General features: G+C 37.3%; 1 protein-coding gene across 1 annotated transcript in view; it reads right to left on the minus strand.

The window, feature by feature from the left end:
* The window catches only part of RNF145 (ring finger protein 145), a 62,257-nt gene extending 43,275 nt beyond the window's left edge, over nucleotides 1-18,982 (minus strand). Inside the window, exons 1-3 of the mRNA XM_065874323.1 lie at nucleotides 18,919-18,982; nucleotides 13,712-13,915; nucleotides 5,044-5,152 (exon numbers count right to left, since the gene is read on the minus strand). Coding sequence (XP_065730395.1) covers nucleotides 5,044-5,152; nucleotides 13,712-13,915; nucleotides 18,919-18,982 — 377 coding nt within the window. The remainder of the gene's footprint in view (nucleotides 1-5,043; nucleotides 5,153-13,711; nucleotides 13,916-18,918) is intronic.
* Between the last annotated feature and the right edge of the window lie 294 nt (nucleotides 18,983-19,276).

Here is a 19,276-nt window from a genome sequence, read left to right on the forward strand (position 1 = left end):
AGCAAATGCTGTTAGAAAAATGGCACTGGGGCTTCCCCGGTGGTGCAGTGGTTGAGAATCTGCCTGCTAACGCAGGGGACATGGCCTCGAGCCCTGGTCTGGGAGGATCCCACATGCCACGGAGCAACTAGGCCCGTGAGCCACAACTACTGAGCCTGCACGTCTGGAGCCCGTGCTCCGCAACAAGAGAGGCCATGAATAGTGAGAGGTCCACGCACTGCGATGAAGAGTGGCCTCCACTTGCCGCAACTAGAGAAAGCCCTCGCACAGAAACAAAGACCCAACAGAGCAAAAATAAATAAATTAATTAATAAACTCCTACCCCCAACATCTTCTTTAAAAAAAAACAAAAAAACAAAATAAAGAAAAATGGCACTGATGGACTTGTTTGATGCAGGGTTGCCACAAACCTTCAATTTGTAAAAAAAACTGCAGTATCTGTAAATCAAAGCGAACCCCAATAAAACAAGGTATGCCTGTACATGAATTAAGGCAAAGAGAGACCCAGCTTTTCAAGAGTTTATGAAACTTTCAATATAAGGAATACTTGCAAATGTCTCTTTCTACAGCCAATTTTTGAAGTATCAAATTAATTATTTAAATTATCCAAGTATTGATTTTCCTTCTCAGGACCATACTACACTCTACCTTGATATAACTAGACTGGAGTGAATGCTGGAAAATATTTGCAAATCATTTAACTGAGAAGGCACTTGTATCTAGAATATATAAAGAATTCCTACAACTCAATTTTTTAAAAAAGACGACCCAATTAAATAATGGGCAAAGGATCTGAATAAACATTTCTCCAAGGAAAACTTACAAATGGTTAATGAACACGTGAAAACATGCTCAACATCACTAGCCATCAGAGAAATGCAAATCAAAAGCTCAATGAAATATCTCTCCACGCTTACTATGATAGCTATACTGAAAAAGACAGATATCAACAAGTATTAGCAAGGATGGTGAAACTGGAACACTCATACACTGCTGGTGGAAGTGTAATAGTGCAGCCACTTTAGAATATAGTCTGGTAGTTTCCCAAAAGTTTAAACATAGATACTATATGAACCATCAATTCCACTCCAAGGTATATGCACCCCCCACACAAAAAGGACACCTACACAAAAACCACAAATGTTCATTCATATCAGCCAAGTAGCAGAAACAACTCAAATGTCCATCAATGGATGAATGGATAAACAAAATGTGTTATATTCATACAACAAAATAGGATCTGGACAGAAAAATGAAGTAATGATACACGCTACAACATGGATGAACCTTGAAAACATGCTAAGTGAAAGAAGCTAGGCACAAAGGATCACATACTATACAATTCAATGTATACGAAATGTCCAGAATAAGCCAATTCATAAAGACAGAAAAAAGACTGACATGCACAGGGCTAGGGGAAGGGGATTGGTAGGAAATTGGAAGTGACTGCCGATGGATACAGGGTTCCTTTCTGGAGTGATAAAAATGTTCTAAAATTGATTGGGGTGATGATTTACACAGTTCTGTGAACACATTCAAAACCATTGAGCCGTACACTTGAAACAGGTATGTGAATTATATCTTAATAAAGCTGTTACTTTTTTAAAAAGATACTTGTTCAGGAAGCTGCCACATGAAATATGAACCTTTATGCTTTTTAAACTAAAAAATTCAGCCTTAATAGTCTATAAATGAGACACCTTCAAGACACAAAATTTATTAAACATGACATTTTATTAATAATTCAAGGATTAACACATCTTAGCTAATCTTTTTAAGATAGTACCATGTAAATTATACTAAAAAGAGAAATACTAAAATATTCCATAACTTGAAATTTGTTAGTTTAACATCAAAACTAACTCCATAAGATAGGCATTGTCTTACTTTATAGTTTCGAAGAATCAACTTGCCAGGGTAACATATTTACTAAGTAGGGAAACTACTTCATATCCTACTGATTGTAAAACTAATTTTCTTTCCACTAACCATGCTCTTTCCCTAACAGGACTGAACTAGGAAGCCGAAAACCTGGATTCAAGTTAAAGTCTGGGATCATGCCTTCCTAGATGTTGGCCAATTTCAGTTTTTTCATCTGTAAATCTCAAAGGATTATAAGAAGGATCAAAATGAAATAAACAAGAAATGATTTTGCACACTGTAAAATTTTATTACAATTCTTTTTACTGTTTAAAATAAATTTTCTGATAATGAAAACAAACTTTAAATATTGGAAAAAACATTCCTATAAACTAAAAGTAAAACATTGAAATTGGCAAAGAAAAATGGTTAGAAAAAGGCTTTCTTTATCTCTGACACTGTTAGGGTCCCCTTTACCCCTACATAACAGAATTTTGATCTCTCTAGAAAAGCCTGGATGATAATACTACAGATAAAAATAGAGGGCTTCCCTGGTGGCGCAGTGGTTGAGAGTCCGCCTGCCGATGCAGGGGACACGGGTTCGTGCCCCGGTCTGGGAAGATCCCACATGCCGCGGAGCGGCTGGGCCCGTGAGCCATGGCCGCTGAGCCTGCGCGTCCGGAGCCTGTCCTCCGCAACGGGAGAGGCCACAACAGTGAGAGGTCCGCGTAACGCATAAAAAAAAAAAAAAAAAAATAGAGCTACAAGGTTTTAGCCATCACTACATCACTAAACCTCATGGAAACAAAAAAAAACATAAGGGGAAAGTGCTGGTTCACTGTTCTTTCACTAGGAATTACAATAACATATAAAAATAACAATTTTAATAGCTCTACCTTCAACTTTCAGATTTCTTTGATTAATCATCAAAATCCTATCAACTCTAAAAAGCTAGCATTAGATAGCTATACCATGGAATACCCTGCCATGAAAAAAAATCATTTTTTAAAGACTAACAACACAGGAAAATGCTCACAAAACATCGCTGCATAATAAAAGCAAGACATGAGAAAGTTAAAATTCACTGAGCACTACGATGCGTCAGAAATTTTTTTTTTGCGGTATGCGGGCCTCTCACTGTTGTGGCCTCTCCCGTTGTGGAGCACAGGCTCCGGACGCGCAGGCTCAGCGGCCATGGCTCACGGGCCCAGCCGCTCCGCGACATGTGGGATCTTCCCAGACCAGGGCACGAACCCGTGTCCCCTGCATCGGCAGGCGGACTCTCAACCACTGCGCCACCAGGGAAGCCCTACATGCTTAATCTTAATGAATCTTTATAATAGCCCCTTAAAATATTATCAGCATTTTACAGGTGAAGAAACTGAGATGTACCTTTCTGATAAGTGACACTAAGGTTACAGAGCAATAAATGAGAAACATGGATTTGAACGTATCCAATCCCCATCCGTTCTTCCAAAAGATATGTCATTCTTAGGTGCCCAAACACTCATTTTACACACTAAAATGGTGACTAAGGAGCCCATACTCTTAACTACTGCATTATACTCCATAGATACCATTTTTATTTAAAAATGAATAAATTAAGATAGGTTAGTGTCTCCAGCTTGAGCTGAGATTCAGAAGTGTCTGGGTAAGGCCACAGGAACAGACTGTGTCAGGGTTTGGGGCTGGTGGTCCTGGAATGGGAAGGATATCCTGTTGTCTGAGTCAGTGCTGGCCCTTGGACTCCTAGTCTAGGCTCTATGGAGAAAGATGCTGTAGGAAAAGGCTCAAGTTGGTCCTGTGAAGAAGGCTAAGACACAGGGACATACTTGTGTGACACGAAATTAGAAAAGCCGAGAGTAAAGCAGCTTGATTTGAAACACTGTGACAATTACAAACACGCAGCACTGCTCTTGCAGCTCCATATTTTGCAATTCTGACATCCAAGAACATACCCTGGGCAAGGATAGCCGCAGAAGTTAAAGAGTAAGATGCCACCCTCCAGGTACCATTTTGAGCAGATGAAATCAACCAGATAGGAACAGAGGAGAGGAATGTGAGAAGACTGAGTTTCTGGGAAATATTTGGGGGACTTCAGGAAATAACTAGATGAAATAAGGAAGATGGCGGTCCTGCTTCAGCAAGAGGACCAAGAGTCAGTGACTGTTAGTAATTGTCACTCTTTTGTACCCAATGAAGTGGTGAAAAGTGGAAGGTATTAAAAAACTGGAAGGAAATAACAGAATCTTAACAGGTCTATCTCAGGGTGGTATAATTTCAGGTGATTGCTACTGCCTTTAAATTTTCTGTATTTCCCAAAAACTGCCTACAGTGAACAGTATAATTTTATAATCAGGGGGAAAAAGGTTTTTTAAAAGTCAACCATTCAATTCTAGTCATACAAAAATGCTATTTCTAAGATTAAATTTCAAATGTACACCAAAATCTGTGTTTCAAACCTCTAGAAAATTATATCTTGTTATATATGCAAAGTAACTGCCACTCTTCTTAGAACTGGGAGTACATTTTGTTACAGTTATACATTTCAATCAAAAGACGTATTGTACCCACAAAACTTATTCTACCCCATTACATTTACTGTTAACAATATTAACAATATTAATATTGTTTCAAAGTAAGAAGCTCATATTCATTGGCAGACCAGAGTCTTAAAATTTAGGACCAGCAGACCAAGACAAACAGACAATACTTCTAAAGAGGCAGAAGTTCTGACCTATACAATTAACCTCATGAAATAATTTATATCAATCATCCACTATATACATGGTTGCACCTTACGCTGATAACTCATGCATCATAAACTGACTTCCTAAAATGATGGCAGTAATGAAGTCCGTAATTGTTAAATAGTTCCTATAGCCTGTCTTTGGATAGTCTTTTCTCAGGTAATAAAGAAAAGCTCATGGGTATCTTTGTAAACATACCCTTAAGGTCCATTTCATAGTAAGACTGTAAAAGCAGAAAAAAATTTTGAGACATAACCCCAGCTATTAATCCTGTATGATAATATTCATTTAGAAAACAAGTATCAAAAATAAAAATCTGTTTTGGATACCTACCAAAGCCTCAGTTTCTTAACAGTGTTCATGAAAAGTATTTTACTGGTAAAGGAAAACTTTAAATTCAGTGATACATTTCAAAAATGGCTCACATTCTTACCTGGAGATTTGATGTCCAGCATAGAGGAGCAGGGCAGTCAAAACGTATAGGTAAAGCTGAACCAGATGCTGCCTGGGCAAGGTTAGTAGCACAACACTTAAGATATAACCTGTAGTAGAAGTTAAGAGAGATATAAATAAAATTCGATTCTAATTTAGTCTTCCAGTTAATTACAACAAAAAAAAGAGCTTGAAGTAAATTACTTCCCAATTAGGTTTCAACAACTTTGAGCTTTTTTACTTCACTACCAAAGCAAGTTTAGGACAGCAAAATCAGTATGGATTTTTCTATTAAAAATATAAAGCATTTTTCACTTCCTTTGTAGATTTTTCTACTCTATAATCACATATATCACCCAAAGGTACAAGAGGATTACTCCACCATCTACCTTTCCTCGTCTCCTTATTTCTTCTATGCCATTTCTCTCATTCTCTAGTCCAAGAAGAACTGAGTGTCTTACTGTCCCTCTCTATGACTGCACCTTCTGTGACTCAGATTTTATTTTTCCAACTCCGAAGGACCCCTCTACCTCCTATATCTTCAATCATTCCCCTGACACCATCCTCACCTCTCTTTTCAAAGGATGTGAAGGGCTCTTCTCCCTAGTCTTAAAGAAAAACTTCTCTCCACAGATTTCTCCTTTTCCTGTTACCTATTTTTCTCATTCCACTGACAAATGTTATAAATTATCTGTACCAAAGCCTCTATTTTCTAACTATTATTCCCTCTTTACCCTTTACAATCTTAGATCCTCTACAAATCCCCTTTTCTTTTCTCTAAAGAAACTTGAAAGTCAACAATTACCTACTTGACAAATCTAAGACTCAAGTTTAATCCTTGTCCCTGCATCTGAAGCAACTGACCTCAAAACTTATTCTCTAGGGCTTCCCTGGTGGCGCAGTGGTTGAGAATCTGCCTGCCAATGCAGGGGACACGGGTTCGAGCCCTGGTCTGGGAAGATCCCAAATGACGCGGAGCAACTAGGCCCGTGAGCCACAACTACTGAGCCGGCGCGTCTGGAGCTTGTGCTCTGAAACACGAGAGGCCACGACAGTGAGAGGCCCACTCACCGCGATGAAGAGTGGCCCCCGCTTGCCAAAACTAGAGAAAGCCCTTGCACAGAAACGAAGACCCAACACAGCTATAAATAAATAAATAAGCTTTCATTTAAAAAAAAAAAAAAAAACTTATTCTCTGGCTCTGTGACATGGATTTCCTTTTACTCTCTAAATCCTCCTCTCTACTTTCTTTTCACCCTCTCAAGTGAACATAGAAAATTTAGTTCCTGAACAACTTCTATTCTCTATATAAAGTATCTAGCTCAAAGAATCTATTTTCTTGTTTCAAATATACCATTCCAGATGACACAGCGATAGTTCTGAGAACCCACTACATAAGCAAAAAACCTTTAATCATTTCCTATTCTAAGTAGACATCTCGTAGCTCATGATGCCTGAGATATACTCCACTTAAATGTCCTCATATACAATGAGTACAAATCCTCCTCCCTCAACAAGCTAGCTCACCTCACCCTCTTTCACTCTCCTAAATCCCATTCACTCTGACTCAAACCTGAGTCCCCTGTTATCATCCAGTCCCACTGAGTCTTCCTCAACAGATCTCTTACGTTACCCCTCCTTTCCAGACCCTATGCCCCATCTTAATCCGCTCTGTAATGTAATAATTTATTGATACTAATTGCTATTTTTCTTTGTCTCTTCCCATCCTTATCCATCCTATGCTTTTAATATTCCCAAAACTATCACTTTCATTTAGACAGCCCTCTTGCTCTAAAACCTTCAAAAGTATTGAACCTCTCAGTGTAACATTCTATGTCTTGCAAAAATCTGATCCTAGTTTATTTTCCCCTTATGAATGAGTCTTTATTAGGGCACAGATGTCCCTTCTTAGCACCTAATGTCTCGCTCGGGCTGAATCGATCATACTCAAAGCTAAACAAACAGGAGTGGTGCTAGAGACTACAGACTTCCCACACATCCTAACTTCAAGAACAACCCAGCAGAAGCCAGAGATATATATTTCTATTTGCTTTTCACTTCTTAAAATAATTTCCCCCAAATAATTATGTTAACCCCTATCTCACAGGACCTTAGAAGTATTTAAAAGGATATTTATTATATCTAGCAAGCATTTTTACTGTTTGTGGCTGAAGGATTTTCTAATCAGTCTATTGCATGAAACGTTTCCTTAAATTCTTGACTTTTAATGAACTATCATTTTCCTTTCCATATATTATCTTTCCCTTCTCCTGCACATCTCATAAAATGAGCTGCCAAATCCTCTAGATTGAACATACTCATTTCATTCATTCTTTCAATTATTCAGTCATTCAACCAACATTATTATGTGTAAAGTATGATCCATATGCATTCCTAGACATGGAAAATCCAAAGAAAAAATAAGATTCACAGTCTAGTGAAAAAACAAACAAGAACAAAAGTATGATACATTGCTGGTGCTCTATTAAACAAAAATTAGAAGGGCTATGGTTAAGTGATTAAGTTTGACCTGGACCTCAAAGAATGAAAGGATCTTTACTAGGCTAAGAAAAGGGGGAAACATTCTAAGAAAAAAGAACACAGCAGGTCCAAAAGCCATGAAAGCACGAAGGATATTTTCAGGAGACAGTAAATTCTATAGGCTAGACTAAATTCTGGTGTAAACAGAAAGAGTATTGGGAGGGTACTGGGAGATGATGCTGATAGAACTGGTGGCTAAAGCCTCAGTATAAAGACTAAAATATGATAATAAGGAGCTTAGCCTGGGCTAATGTTCTCAGATCCTTTAGATACCATTTTGGTGAGGTAAGAAAACAAAAAACAACAAAAACCCTATGGCTCACCTATACCCCCATTTTCACAATCCAGTGAAAAAATAATTCTGTGATAATAAAATATATCACACAAGAAGATTTTTGAGAGATTATGAATACTTATGCTGATATAAGAGCAGTAGGAATAAATCATCTGAACTACAATAAACAGTTGATCCTTGAACAATGCCGGGGTTAGGAGCACCAACCCCTCCCCCTCCTCTTCAGTAGAAAACCTGAGTGTAACTTTACAGTTGGCCCACCATATCCACAGTTCCACATCCATGGATTCAACCAACTGTGGATCATGTAGTACTGTAGTACGTATCTATTGAAAAAATCCACATATAAGTGGACCTGCACAGTTCAAGGGTCAACTGTATACATAATCTAATTATTTGAAAAATACAAAACTACTGCTGATGCAAATATGCATCACTATTCATGCTACAGGATTATCCAAACAGAACACAACAAACTAAATTGATAACGATGAAGCTAACCCAACAGTAATGCATAATTAAAAAGCAAGACTGGCAGTATTTAAAAATGATGACCTGCTTAAAATTACACTGATGAATCTTCCTAACAAAATATAGAAATTTCTGCTATTTAAAGGATTATTTTAGCAGTGGGGGAAAAAATGAGGACATGGAATAAAACAGTAGCTTTGAATATAGAGTTGGCAGGGTCAGCTATGAGATACATATTCAAATAGGTCTTAGTGGTAATCTACTGGTGAGTGGTTGAGAACAAGGAAGTGAAGATGGTTCTGATGTTTTTAGCTTAGATAATTGAGAGGATGGCTTTGCTATTAAGACAGGAAATACACAAGAAGGAAGAGCATTGAGTTGAAGTAAAGATGATGAGTTCAGGAATAAGTTGAGGTGTTTGTGGAATATTTAGGTGGAGATATCTAACGGTAGTTAGAAATTCATTTATTCAGCATCAGGCACTAGCTCAGTACTGGGAATACTGAGATAATAGACAACCCCAATCCTACCTTAAAGGAGTTAACAATCTAGTTAGGAAGATAGATGAGCATATGGACCCTTAGAATTCAGCACAATAAGTGCTATGGTGGAGGTACGAACTGGATACCATGGGATCAAAGAGGAGGAACACTACCATAGACTAAGGTGCTCAAAAAAGCTGTGAAAAATGTAGATAGAGATTTGTAGCCAAAACTATGTGAAATCACCCAAACAACAGAAGATGAAAATTAAACACAAATTCTGGAATATCAAGAATAAAGAAGTCCAAAGAAAAAAATACAGCAAAAGAGTCAGAAAGAATGGTCAATAAGTTAGAAGAATCCAGAAACAGTTTTAAGAAAGAGAAAGTGGTCAACAGCTTCACAAACATGGAAAGGTCTGCAGAATAGGGATATAAATGAAGTCTGAGTTTTACATGTTAGGTCACTAATGATTTTAGTGACTGCAGTTACAACAGAACTATTCTCACATCCACTCTTTCCTTTGCTACTGCTACCATGCTAACTCTGGCTCTCATTACCTCTTGCCTAAAATCCTAATTGGTCTTCTTACCTCCAGTTTCTCCCCTCCCCAACCCATTACCCTATACAACATTGCCTAATCAATTTTAAGATGCAGCTCACCTGCTCTAAATTCCCTACTGACCCATCATTAGCTACCAAATTAAGCACAACACCTAACATCTGTATTCAAGGCTTTTCACAAATGGCCCCATTCTTCCTTTTCAATATTATTTCTATTCCCCTTTTTATATCTTATATGCTGCAAAACAGTTCTATAATTAACATTCCACCAATTACATCTGGACAGTCACTTTTCTTTGTTGTTCTCAGACAGAACCAACACTGGAAAGCTTCTAAGTTCAAAGGTACAATTATACTCCATAAGCACAAACATTAACACTGCTCACCTTGATTTTTAAGCTCTTAATAACAAACAATTAGAGGCTATAAAGGGGAAAAAAACTTATAATAGTAATAAAAAAGATAAAATACCTAGGAACAAACTTAACAATAAGCCTAAGACCTATATAAAGAAAACTTTAAAACACCCCAGAAGGACTCAGAAGAAATCTGAACATAGCAAGTCTCTCTGTGTTAAGGAAGAGTTAGCATCCTTAAGTTCTCTCTTCATCCTAACTTAAAATTTTAATAGTTTGCAATCTCAGCAAAGAGGTCAACAGGGTTGTTTTTGGAACAAGATTAGGTCATTCTGAAGTTTATATAGAAAACTAATAATAACAAAAAAACTCAGAGAGGGAAATAAAGAAAAATGAAGAGACTAATTCTATCAGAGAGTAAAATATAACCTAAATCCTCAATAATAAGAAACTAAAAAAACAGAAAAATGTTTAGAAATGAAATAAAACACACTGTACAAGCAGATAAATTCTAAATGGAGCAAAAGACTTAAATGTAAAAAATGGAAAAACAAAAATAATGCAATAAAACATGACAATTCTTTATAAACTCAAAAACAGAAAAGGCTTTTTTAAATTGATTCAAAATCCTAAAGCTACAGAGAATAAATGGTAAATTCAATCACATAAAATAAATTCTGCATGTCAAAAAATCTTAAGCAAAATCAAGAGAACTGAAATTGGAAAATATAATTCCAACTCATCACACAGGGTTTATTTCCCTTATACCAAACTCCCATAAATTGGTAAGAAAAGGCTAACAAACCCATAGAAAAGTGAGCAAGGGACATGTACTGACAACTCTCAGAGGAGGAAATACGTTTTTTTAAAACACGTGAATAAATTCAATCTCACTCATAAGAGAAATACAAATTAATACTACATTAAAAAACAACCATTTTTCACTTACTGAGCAGCCAAATACTAAAGTTTGATAACTGTTTTGATAAGGATGTAGGATTTCAGGAACTCTCATCCACCATTTGTGGAGGTACAAAACAGTAAAATCCTATGGAGAGCGGTATCAGTCAATAGTACAAATGTATATATACTCTTTAACCCGGCAGTTTCACTTCTAATAACTTATCCCAAGGCTATATTTGCACCTGTTGAAATGATGGCTATACAAAATTATTTAGTACAACACTAAATGAAACAGCAGAAGACAGAAGCTATCTAAAATTTCCTCCAATGAAGTAATTCGTGCAATAAATTACGGTACAGCCATACAAGGGTACTATGCCACTATGAAACAGAATTGGAGGGCTGGGGGGAGAGTGAGGCCTCAACAGTTAATCAGAATCTTAAGATTTGGCAGAACAGAAAGTGTCAACATAAAAAAACAGTAAATATCTAAAAACAGCAGTTATGGCTCTATGATACATCATTAAGTTAAAAGTTTCAGAAGAGTAGTATTATGCTATCATCTGTACTAAAAAGGGAAATATATACATTTGTACTTCTATATTATACTTACATTTATATACCAATATATCTTTATATTTACTTATACATGCATAAAAATATCCGTAGAATTATACACAAGGAAATAAAAAGAGCTACTTGTTGGGACTCAAAGTGAGAACTTAGTGGATGAGGAACAGAGATAGGAGGAAGGCACTTTTCACTGTGTACCTTTTATGCTTTTTGGTTTATGAACCATAAATTACCAATTTAAAAAATTTATTTAAGGGTTAAATTCTGTAAACTGGAACATTACATAAACACTACATAATACTGACACAGAGGTTACTCTAACCAAAAAACTGTTCAAGCTGAAAATATCTACTCATGTAATCACTGAGCTTACTCCACCATAGCATGTAATTAAATGTATTTAAGGAGGCTCAATTGGGGCTTCCCTGGTGGTGCAGTGGTTAAGAATCCGCCTGCCAGTGCAGGGGACACGGGTTCGAGCCCTGGTCCAGGAAGACCCCACATGCCGCGGAGCAACTAAGCCCGTGTGCCACAACTACTGAGCCTGTGCACCTAGAGCCCGTGCTCCGCAACAGGAGAAGCCACCGCAATGAGAAGCCCGCGCATCGCAAGGAAGAGTAGCCCCTGCTCTCCGCAATTAGGGAAAGCCCACAGGCAGCAACGAAAAATAAATAAATAAGAATAAAAGACAACTGAAAGCCTCCAAATTCTATCTGAATGAGGCTAAGCTTGTAAAAGTATTGATGTCTTTCCTTAAGGAGGGAAGAAATTCCAATGATCTGTCCTTTGTTTTTATTTGCATAAAACTGTATTTTTAAATAAATAATAAATTCTTAAAAAAAAAAAAAAGAAGGCTCAGTTGAGTTCCCAAAGTTATAAGCTGGTGAGTATGAACTACAACTGTACTAGGACCCATACAATTTCTGCAATTGATGTTTCTGGTTATTAGGCAGCTGTTTTTATAATAAATATTTCAATCTATTCAGAAATAATACATATGATAACCACATTTTTTTTTTTTTTTTGCAGTACGCGGGCCTCTCACTGTTGTGGCCTCTCCCATTGTGGAGTACAGGTTCCGGACGCACAGCCTCAGCGGCCATGGCTCACGGGCCCAGCCGCCCCGTGGCATATGGGATCCTCCCGGACTGGGGCACGAACCCATGTCTCCTGCATCGGCAGGCAGACTCTCAACCACTGTGCCACCAGGGAAGCCCCGATAACCACATTTTTAAAACCACAGTACGAATTACTTTAGCTGATCAAGCTAAAACTCTAAGCCAAGTACCCAACTGTTCTACTACAGACTGGAATTATTTTCCATATATTGGCTAACATACAAGCCTTGAATAAAGGGCTGAGAATTAGTGTTTTGCAGCATAAATGAACCTTCTCATTTCAGAGACTTTCCCAAGGTAGTGCCAACTAAGAGAGATGAGTTTATTGTACCCAGATGTTCTGCCTCTCGTGCACTGTCTTTTCTACTATACCATACTCCTTCCCACAATGGCTTACTTGGTAATCTCTTAGAGCTGTAAGGGGTTCTCAGGGCTAAGCTCTGAAACACAGAAAGTTCTTTTATAGATTAAAATAAGTCTCATAGAGACAGGACAACCTTTAACAATTTTGTAAAGATAACCTTCACAAATTTTAAAAAGATATACTTGTTGACAATTCTAATAATAAAAATATTAATAAAACCACTACAGTACATCATTCACACCACATCTTGAATTATAAAACAGCAATGTTAAATGGAAATATATTCTTGCTATCATTACATATAAAACAAAAACTAACCTAGAAATTAAGAATCATGACTTTTATTCCAGATGGATTTTATCTGCTTCCTGCCTGTATCTCTTGACTTTAATTTCTTTAACCTTTAACTCTAATTTCTTTCCACATTATTTCTACCACTAACTCCAAATCATATCAATTATATTTCAAGGAGTACTTTAATATTATCATTTTCCATATTTCATTTAACTGAAATGAATACTTTATCTTCAAATGATACTAATGTTTTAGAACAATAAAAATACTGCATTTTAAAAAGCTTACTTTCTGAATTACTACCAAACCCCAAAATAATGACAAATTAGAACAGGCCAAATGCCTGGAAAGGTATTTCCTGTTATTTATTTTATTCATATTAAAATCTAAAATGTTTTCTTCTATGTACATCAATTATATCTTATAAACCTAGAAGAAAAAAATAAATTAAAAAATAAAATGTTTTCTTCTGCCTTCTAGTTTCATACAGTAAAATAAATCCAACACTACCTGTTTTCCTCTACCCCTAATAATTCATGTGCAGTTGTAAGACAAATAAGACTATAAACAAGATTCATACCTATCGACTATATTACTGTCATCTCAATGTAAAAGGACTTCATTTTACCCAAATTTAAGAATATTCAAAGACATAAAATAAATCAGAATGCTCACTAGAAGCTTAAGAAAGATGCTGTAGACACTTACCTACATAATGCATATTAAGAGCCAAATACTTATACTGGAAAAGAGGATTGTTATTGAGGCTACTCCTCTGGATCTGCTGGAAGAAGGAGCTGACATCCCATCTGTACAGGACATCCAACAGCATGATGCTTGGCACCCGCAGGGCCACATTTAACACTGCCTCCAGTTTCTCCTTTGCAGCCATGTTTTTTTCTTGGAGCAGACCTAAAATTCAGGAGATACAATATATAAAAATAAGTCACCTCAAATAGCTTTCAGATATCCTCTTATCAATCTAATGGATTCTCACATACTACACAAAAACTGTTACAATGTAAAAAAAGCTCCTTAGACACATCTACTACTCCTAGATATTTAGGAAATAAGCTTTGTATTGTGTTTTCACATGGACTCTCTCAGGTCTGCTCAACTTTAAGACTCTGATGAAATGTTCAGACCTCAAAATGTGTTTATAAAAAGCTCCTGGGCTTCCCTGGTGGCGCAGTGGTTAAGAATCCATCTGCCAATGCAGGGGACATAGGTTTGAGCCGTGGTCCAGGAAGATCCCACATGCCGCAGAGCAACTAAGCCCGTGCGCCACAACTCCTGACCCTGCGCACCACAACTCCTGACCCTGCGTGCCACAACTACTGAAGCCAGTGCTCCTAGAGCCCGTGCTCCATAACAAGAGAAGCCACCACAGTGAGAAGCCTGCACGCCACAACAAAGAGCAGCCCCCGCTCGCCGCAACTGGAGAAAGACTGCGCACAGCAACGAAGACCCAACGCAGCCAAAAATAAATAAATAAATAAATCCCATAAGCTGCACGACATGGTCAAAAAAAAGCTCCTAATTCCAAATTTAGGCATTTAACAAAACACCCTATAAGAATACTGTAACCTTTGTCCAATTACCTTGAAAAGAAAAATTCACTCCTATAAAGATCTTTGAGATTTATGCAGCTTTTAAAAAAGAGGGCAAATTTTAAATAGTTATTACATGAAAAAGCCTAAGTTATTCAATAAGAATTTCATGATTGCACATTTAGCACACAGCTTCTCGTAGTCTATCCTTTTCCTTATTACTTAAAATCAAAACTGAAGTACTGAATTTACGTGATATAGATACAGTTCAGAGAACTCATGATATAGGTAAAGATAACATTATTTGCAATATTGTTTCCTTGAATCATTAAAATTAAATTCTTAGTCTGAAATTCCCACAATCTGCCTTCAAAGTAGGAAAAAGCTCATTAAATTCTTCCCCTGATACACAAACATGCTGGCACATGGAAGAAGTCAGGCATTGTGAGTCTGCAGCCTGTGTCTTTGCTTAGCTGTTGATTAGTAGTGGTGGAATGGGGAGAAGAAAAAAAAAGAAAGGAAATGAAGGATCTCCCAGACAATCTACTATTTAAAAGGACAATTTGGCGTAATACTGCTTTATATGATACAGCTGCAAATTAATCCAAGGAATTATAGACATGAGAACAGAACAAACTAAAGTGGTAAAGGACAATTTTAGGACTAATGATAATTCTAGATTGTTGGCTCTGACAATATTCTTTTAAGAACTTTGCTGAGAAAGCAAAACACACTTCTAGCTTTGGCAGTAATTTCAGACATTACAGGACAAATGAAAACATTGATTTCTGAAGAAAATTATAGTGACAGATTGCTATGCTATGGTTAAATATTTGTCAGTATTTCCATTTCACCCTCTAATTTTCATAGCTTCCTAGCTCAGATAGCTGGGGTAAAAAAAGGCAGCTCAACTTAGCAAACGATTAATATAAGTTTTTCAATCACTTAAAAACTGATTTATTATATATCATTCCCACTACCCAAATGTTATGTATATCCTATCAATGTAGAATTAACATTTTTATAAATAAGAACTATAATTCTGATTACTTTAAAAGAACAAGACTGCTTTAATAATTTTCCTACATAAGAAAAAGATAATATTGTGAGAGAATCACAACCAAATAGCTGTGTCCTAAGGAGAAAAAAGCACTCAGAAATAAAATCTCTAATCAACATTTATTACAAATTATGCCATTTAGGAACCTAAATTTCTCAAAGCTCATGATATCATAAAGAAAAAAATATATATTCTGGGAAGAAATACACCAAAATATTCACATTAACAACCTTCCAACAGTGGCCCTGGAGTGGTTTTTATTCCCCTCTATCTTTTTCTGTTTGCCAAATGTTTCAGTATACCCATGTATTATTTGGTGGGGAGCAGCCAACTTGAAAAAATAAATTCTTGGTAAAAAGTGTAATGTAATGTGCCTAATCTAACTAGATGACTTAAGGAAATACACAGAAAGTAACTACTTACTCTGGTGGTCAAACTGATAACTGAATGCACTCTTGGGGTTCATTTCAAAGTACACAAATGAGGCTTCCCTGGTGGCGCAGTGGTTGAGAGTCCGCCTGCCGATGCACGGGACACGGGTTCGTGCCCCGGTCCGGGAAGATCCCACGTGCCGCGGAGCGGCTGGGCCTGTGAGCCGTGGCCGCTGAGCCTGTGCTCCACAATGGGAGAGGCCACAGCGGTGAGAAGCCCGCGTACCGCAAAAAACAAAGTACACAAATGATAGATTTTTCTCACAAACCACCAGTCACCAGTGTGACTGGACCTAGGTAAAAATATCACTGACAGGCTTTATTCTATAATGGAAAAGTTTTTTTCCATATTCTAGAATCCAGTATAAATCACTACTGCTTCTGTAAGTAACAACAACAACAAAAAGAGACAATTACTGAGTTAATATTTGTGGTCCAGGACTTTGCTGGTGGCGCAGTGGTTAAGAATCCACCTGCCAATGCAGGGGACACAGGTTCGAGCCCTAGTCCGGGAAGATCCCACATGCCACGGAGCAACTAAGCCCACGTGCCACAACTACTGAGCCTGCGCTCTAGAGCCCGCAAGCCACAACTGCTGAAGCCCGCAGGCCTAGAGACCATGCTCCGCAACAAGAGAAGCCACTGCAGTGAGAAGCCTGCACACCGCAACAAAGAGTAGACCCCACTCATTACAACTAGAGAAAGCCCGCGCGCAGCAACAAAGACCAACGCAGCCATAAATACATACATACATACATAAATTTAAAATATTCGTGGTCCATATGTATTTCATCTGACTTAGAGCCTTTGTACGTTTTTAATGTTTTCGTTATTTTTAACTGTGCCCACTTCACTATTTATTGTAGCTCTTACAGGGGTAAAGAAAAAATTTAAACCAATCTTGCATTAGAAATCAAAATTTGAAATGCTAAGGAAAAAAGCTCCCAGTTCTTACAGAGGACCATATTTCTATTACAAAAGGCCATTATCAGAATGGTATACATTCCCTCTTAATTACCACTACTCCTGCCTCACAAACAGAAGAATAAAAAGAAAATCTTGGGTTCCTAAAGCTATTGATACAGAAGAACATCCAAGACAGATCCCTAAACTCTACTGCCTGCAGAGAACGAAATATCCCCTTTAATAACAAATATATTGCTTACTAAATGTTTCATTTATTTCTGTATATGAGTGATATTTCAGTACATCGCTGGCAAACTGGCCATGTATAGGGAGGGACATGGAGGAAACAAATTTAACACATAGAAAACCAAATCTAAAATGTTACCCACAAGAGCTGTGGAAACAAAAGAGGGGGGGAAAAAAAACACATTTTGAACCTTTCTACAGCAGAAGTGCCACATGATAGGGTGGTGACCATCACAGATAAATACCATACACCACACTCCAGCACCACACACTAAACCAACAGCTAAACAAAATGTTGAAATATATCTTACTTGCAGATACCTGAAATCACTCACACGTGCCAAATGACTAACTTAAAAACATGAAATAAAAATGGAGCCTTCTCTACTGGGGTAAAGAGATTATTATACCACTAAGATGTTTGGTTCAAGCCTAATTTATCTTTTCCTTAGATTTGTTAGTGCTAATGAGCATATTGTAAGTCAGAGGGAGCTCAAAATTCTCTTAAAACCAAAACAATACCAAATAAGCCTCGAAAATAAGCACAAGAGCTGAAGGCAAAGAAAATTCAAAGGCCTGACACTCTCTAAAGCCAAATATTATAAGATACCTCCTGCCTTGTTCAGTTACGTACATTTTGCTTTCTGTGCATGATTTTTTTTTTAACATCTTTATTGGAGTATAAGTGCTCCACAATGGTGCACCAGTTTCTGCTTTATATCAAAGTGGATCAGTTATACGTATACGCATATCCCCATATCTCCTCCCTTTTTCGTCTCTGTCCCACCCTCCCTATCCCACCCCTCTAGGAGGTCACAAATGTGCATGATTTTTAAATTTCCTCCTTGAAATGTGGAAAGAACTGGGAAAGTAACACTCCACCACACCATCTCAGAAAGTAATGAAAACTAAATGCGACTCATAGGTGCTTTACACAGTAAAACAGCTTAAAAAAAAAAATCCATCCTTTCTTTCCAATAACGGCAAAAAAAAAAGGCTCAACAAAAGCTAACCAAAAAGAGGACCAAACGATTTCATTAAATGACATTCCCAGGCTTGGAAGCAGCAAATTGCTACTTACAAACACAAGAATGTCCTGTACAAGTATAACATTGCACAGTTCATCCTTCACGTTTGTGGTTAGGACACACAGGGGGCCTCATTCTACACTTCCCTGAAAACACTACATTTTGGTTTTGAATATGAAGAAATCAAACAAATCATCAACAATATGAAAAAACCTAAGTTTAAAGTCATAGCTCTTCTCATCTGCTGAAGAATTATGTTAAATAAGAAAAAGAAATGAAAATGTTATCTTACCCAAAAAATGAACAGAATTCACATCTCCTGGACAAAACAAAGAATGCCATGTAATCCAATTTAAAATTATTCAGTAGAGTATCAGATAATTTAACGCCGAAAGTTTTTACACCTTTTTCCCTCAGCACAGAAGAAAAACTATCATTCATCATCAATCCCCTTTCTTTGTCCAATCCAATTTGAAAAACAAAACAAAATTCTACCATCAGCTAAAGCCAATCTTCAGAAAGACAGATTTTCTGGCTGTCCATATCCCTGAAAATGTCAGAGGGCAGAGCAAAAACCTAAAATCATAAGTAAACTCAGCCAAAAACTTAGATACCAGGGAAAAGAATGCACTTCTTACATAAGCATTGGCACACGTTTTAAATATAGCTGGTCCTCCCCACTCCCACTCATTGCTAGCTAACTTTGTATGTACCTGATTTCCACATAAACTACTAGCAATTCTGTGGTTTCTGGTCATCTCCAAATCGACAAAGATAGGGAGTCCACTCTGAATACAAGGGCCATCCTTCAACTTAAGCAGCCAGACAGAGGAAATAAAAACTGCTATCTCTGTCATTGGGCACTCAGCCTGGGTCATGACTGCAGCACCGACAGCTCATCCTTTGGGCAGGATTCAAGATTCACCAGAACTGCACAGTCCGTATTTTAAAAAATAAAAAGACACACAGTCCCTCTCCTTTCCTTTCAAACTAGTTTCCTGTTTACTGCAGACTGAGATGCAAAGCCATCCATTAATCTTTGATGCCTTCTC

The sequence above is a fragment of the Phocoena phocoena genome, chromosome 3 (assembly GCF_963924675.1).
Source record: "Phocoena phocoena chromosome 3, mPhoPho1.1, whole genome shotgun sequence".
Lineage (NCBI taxonomy): Eukaryota > Metazoa > Chordata > Mammalia > Artiodactyla > Phocoenidae > Phocoena > Phocoena phocoena.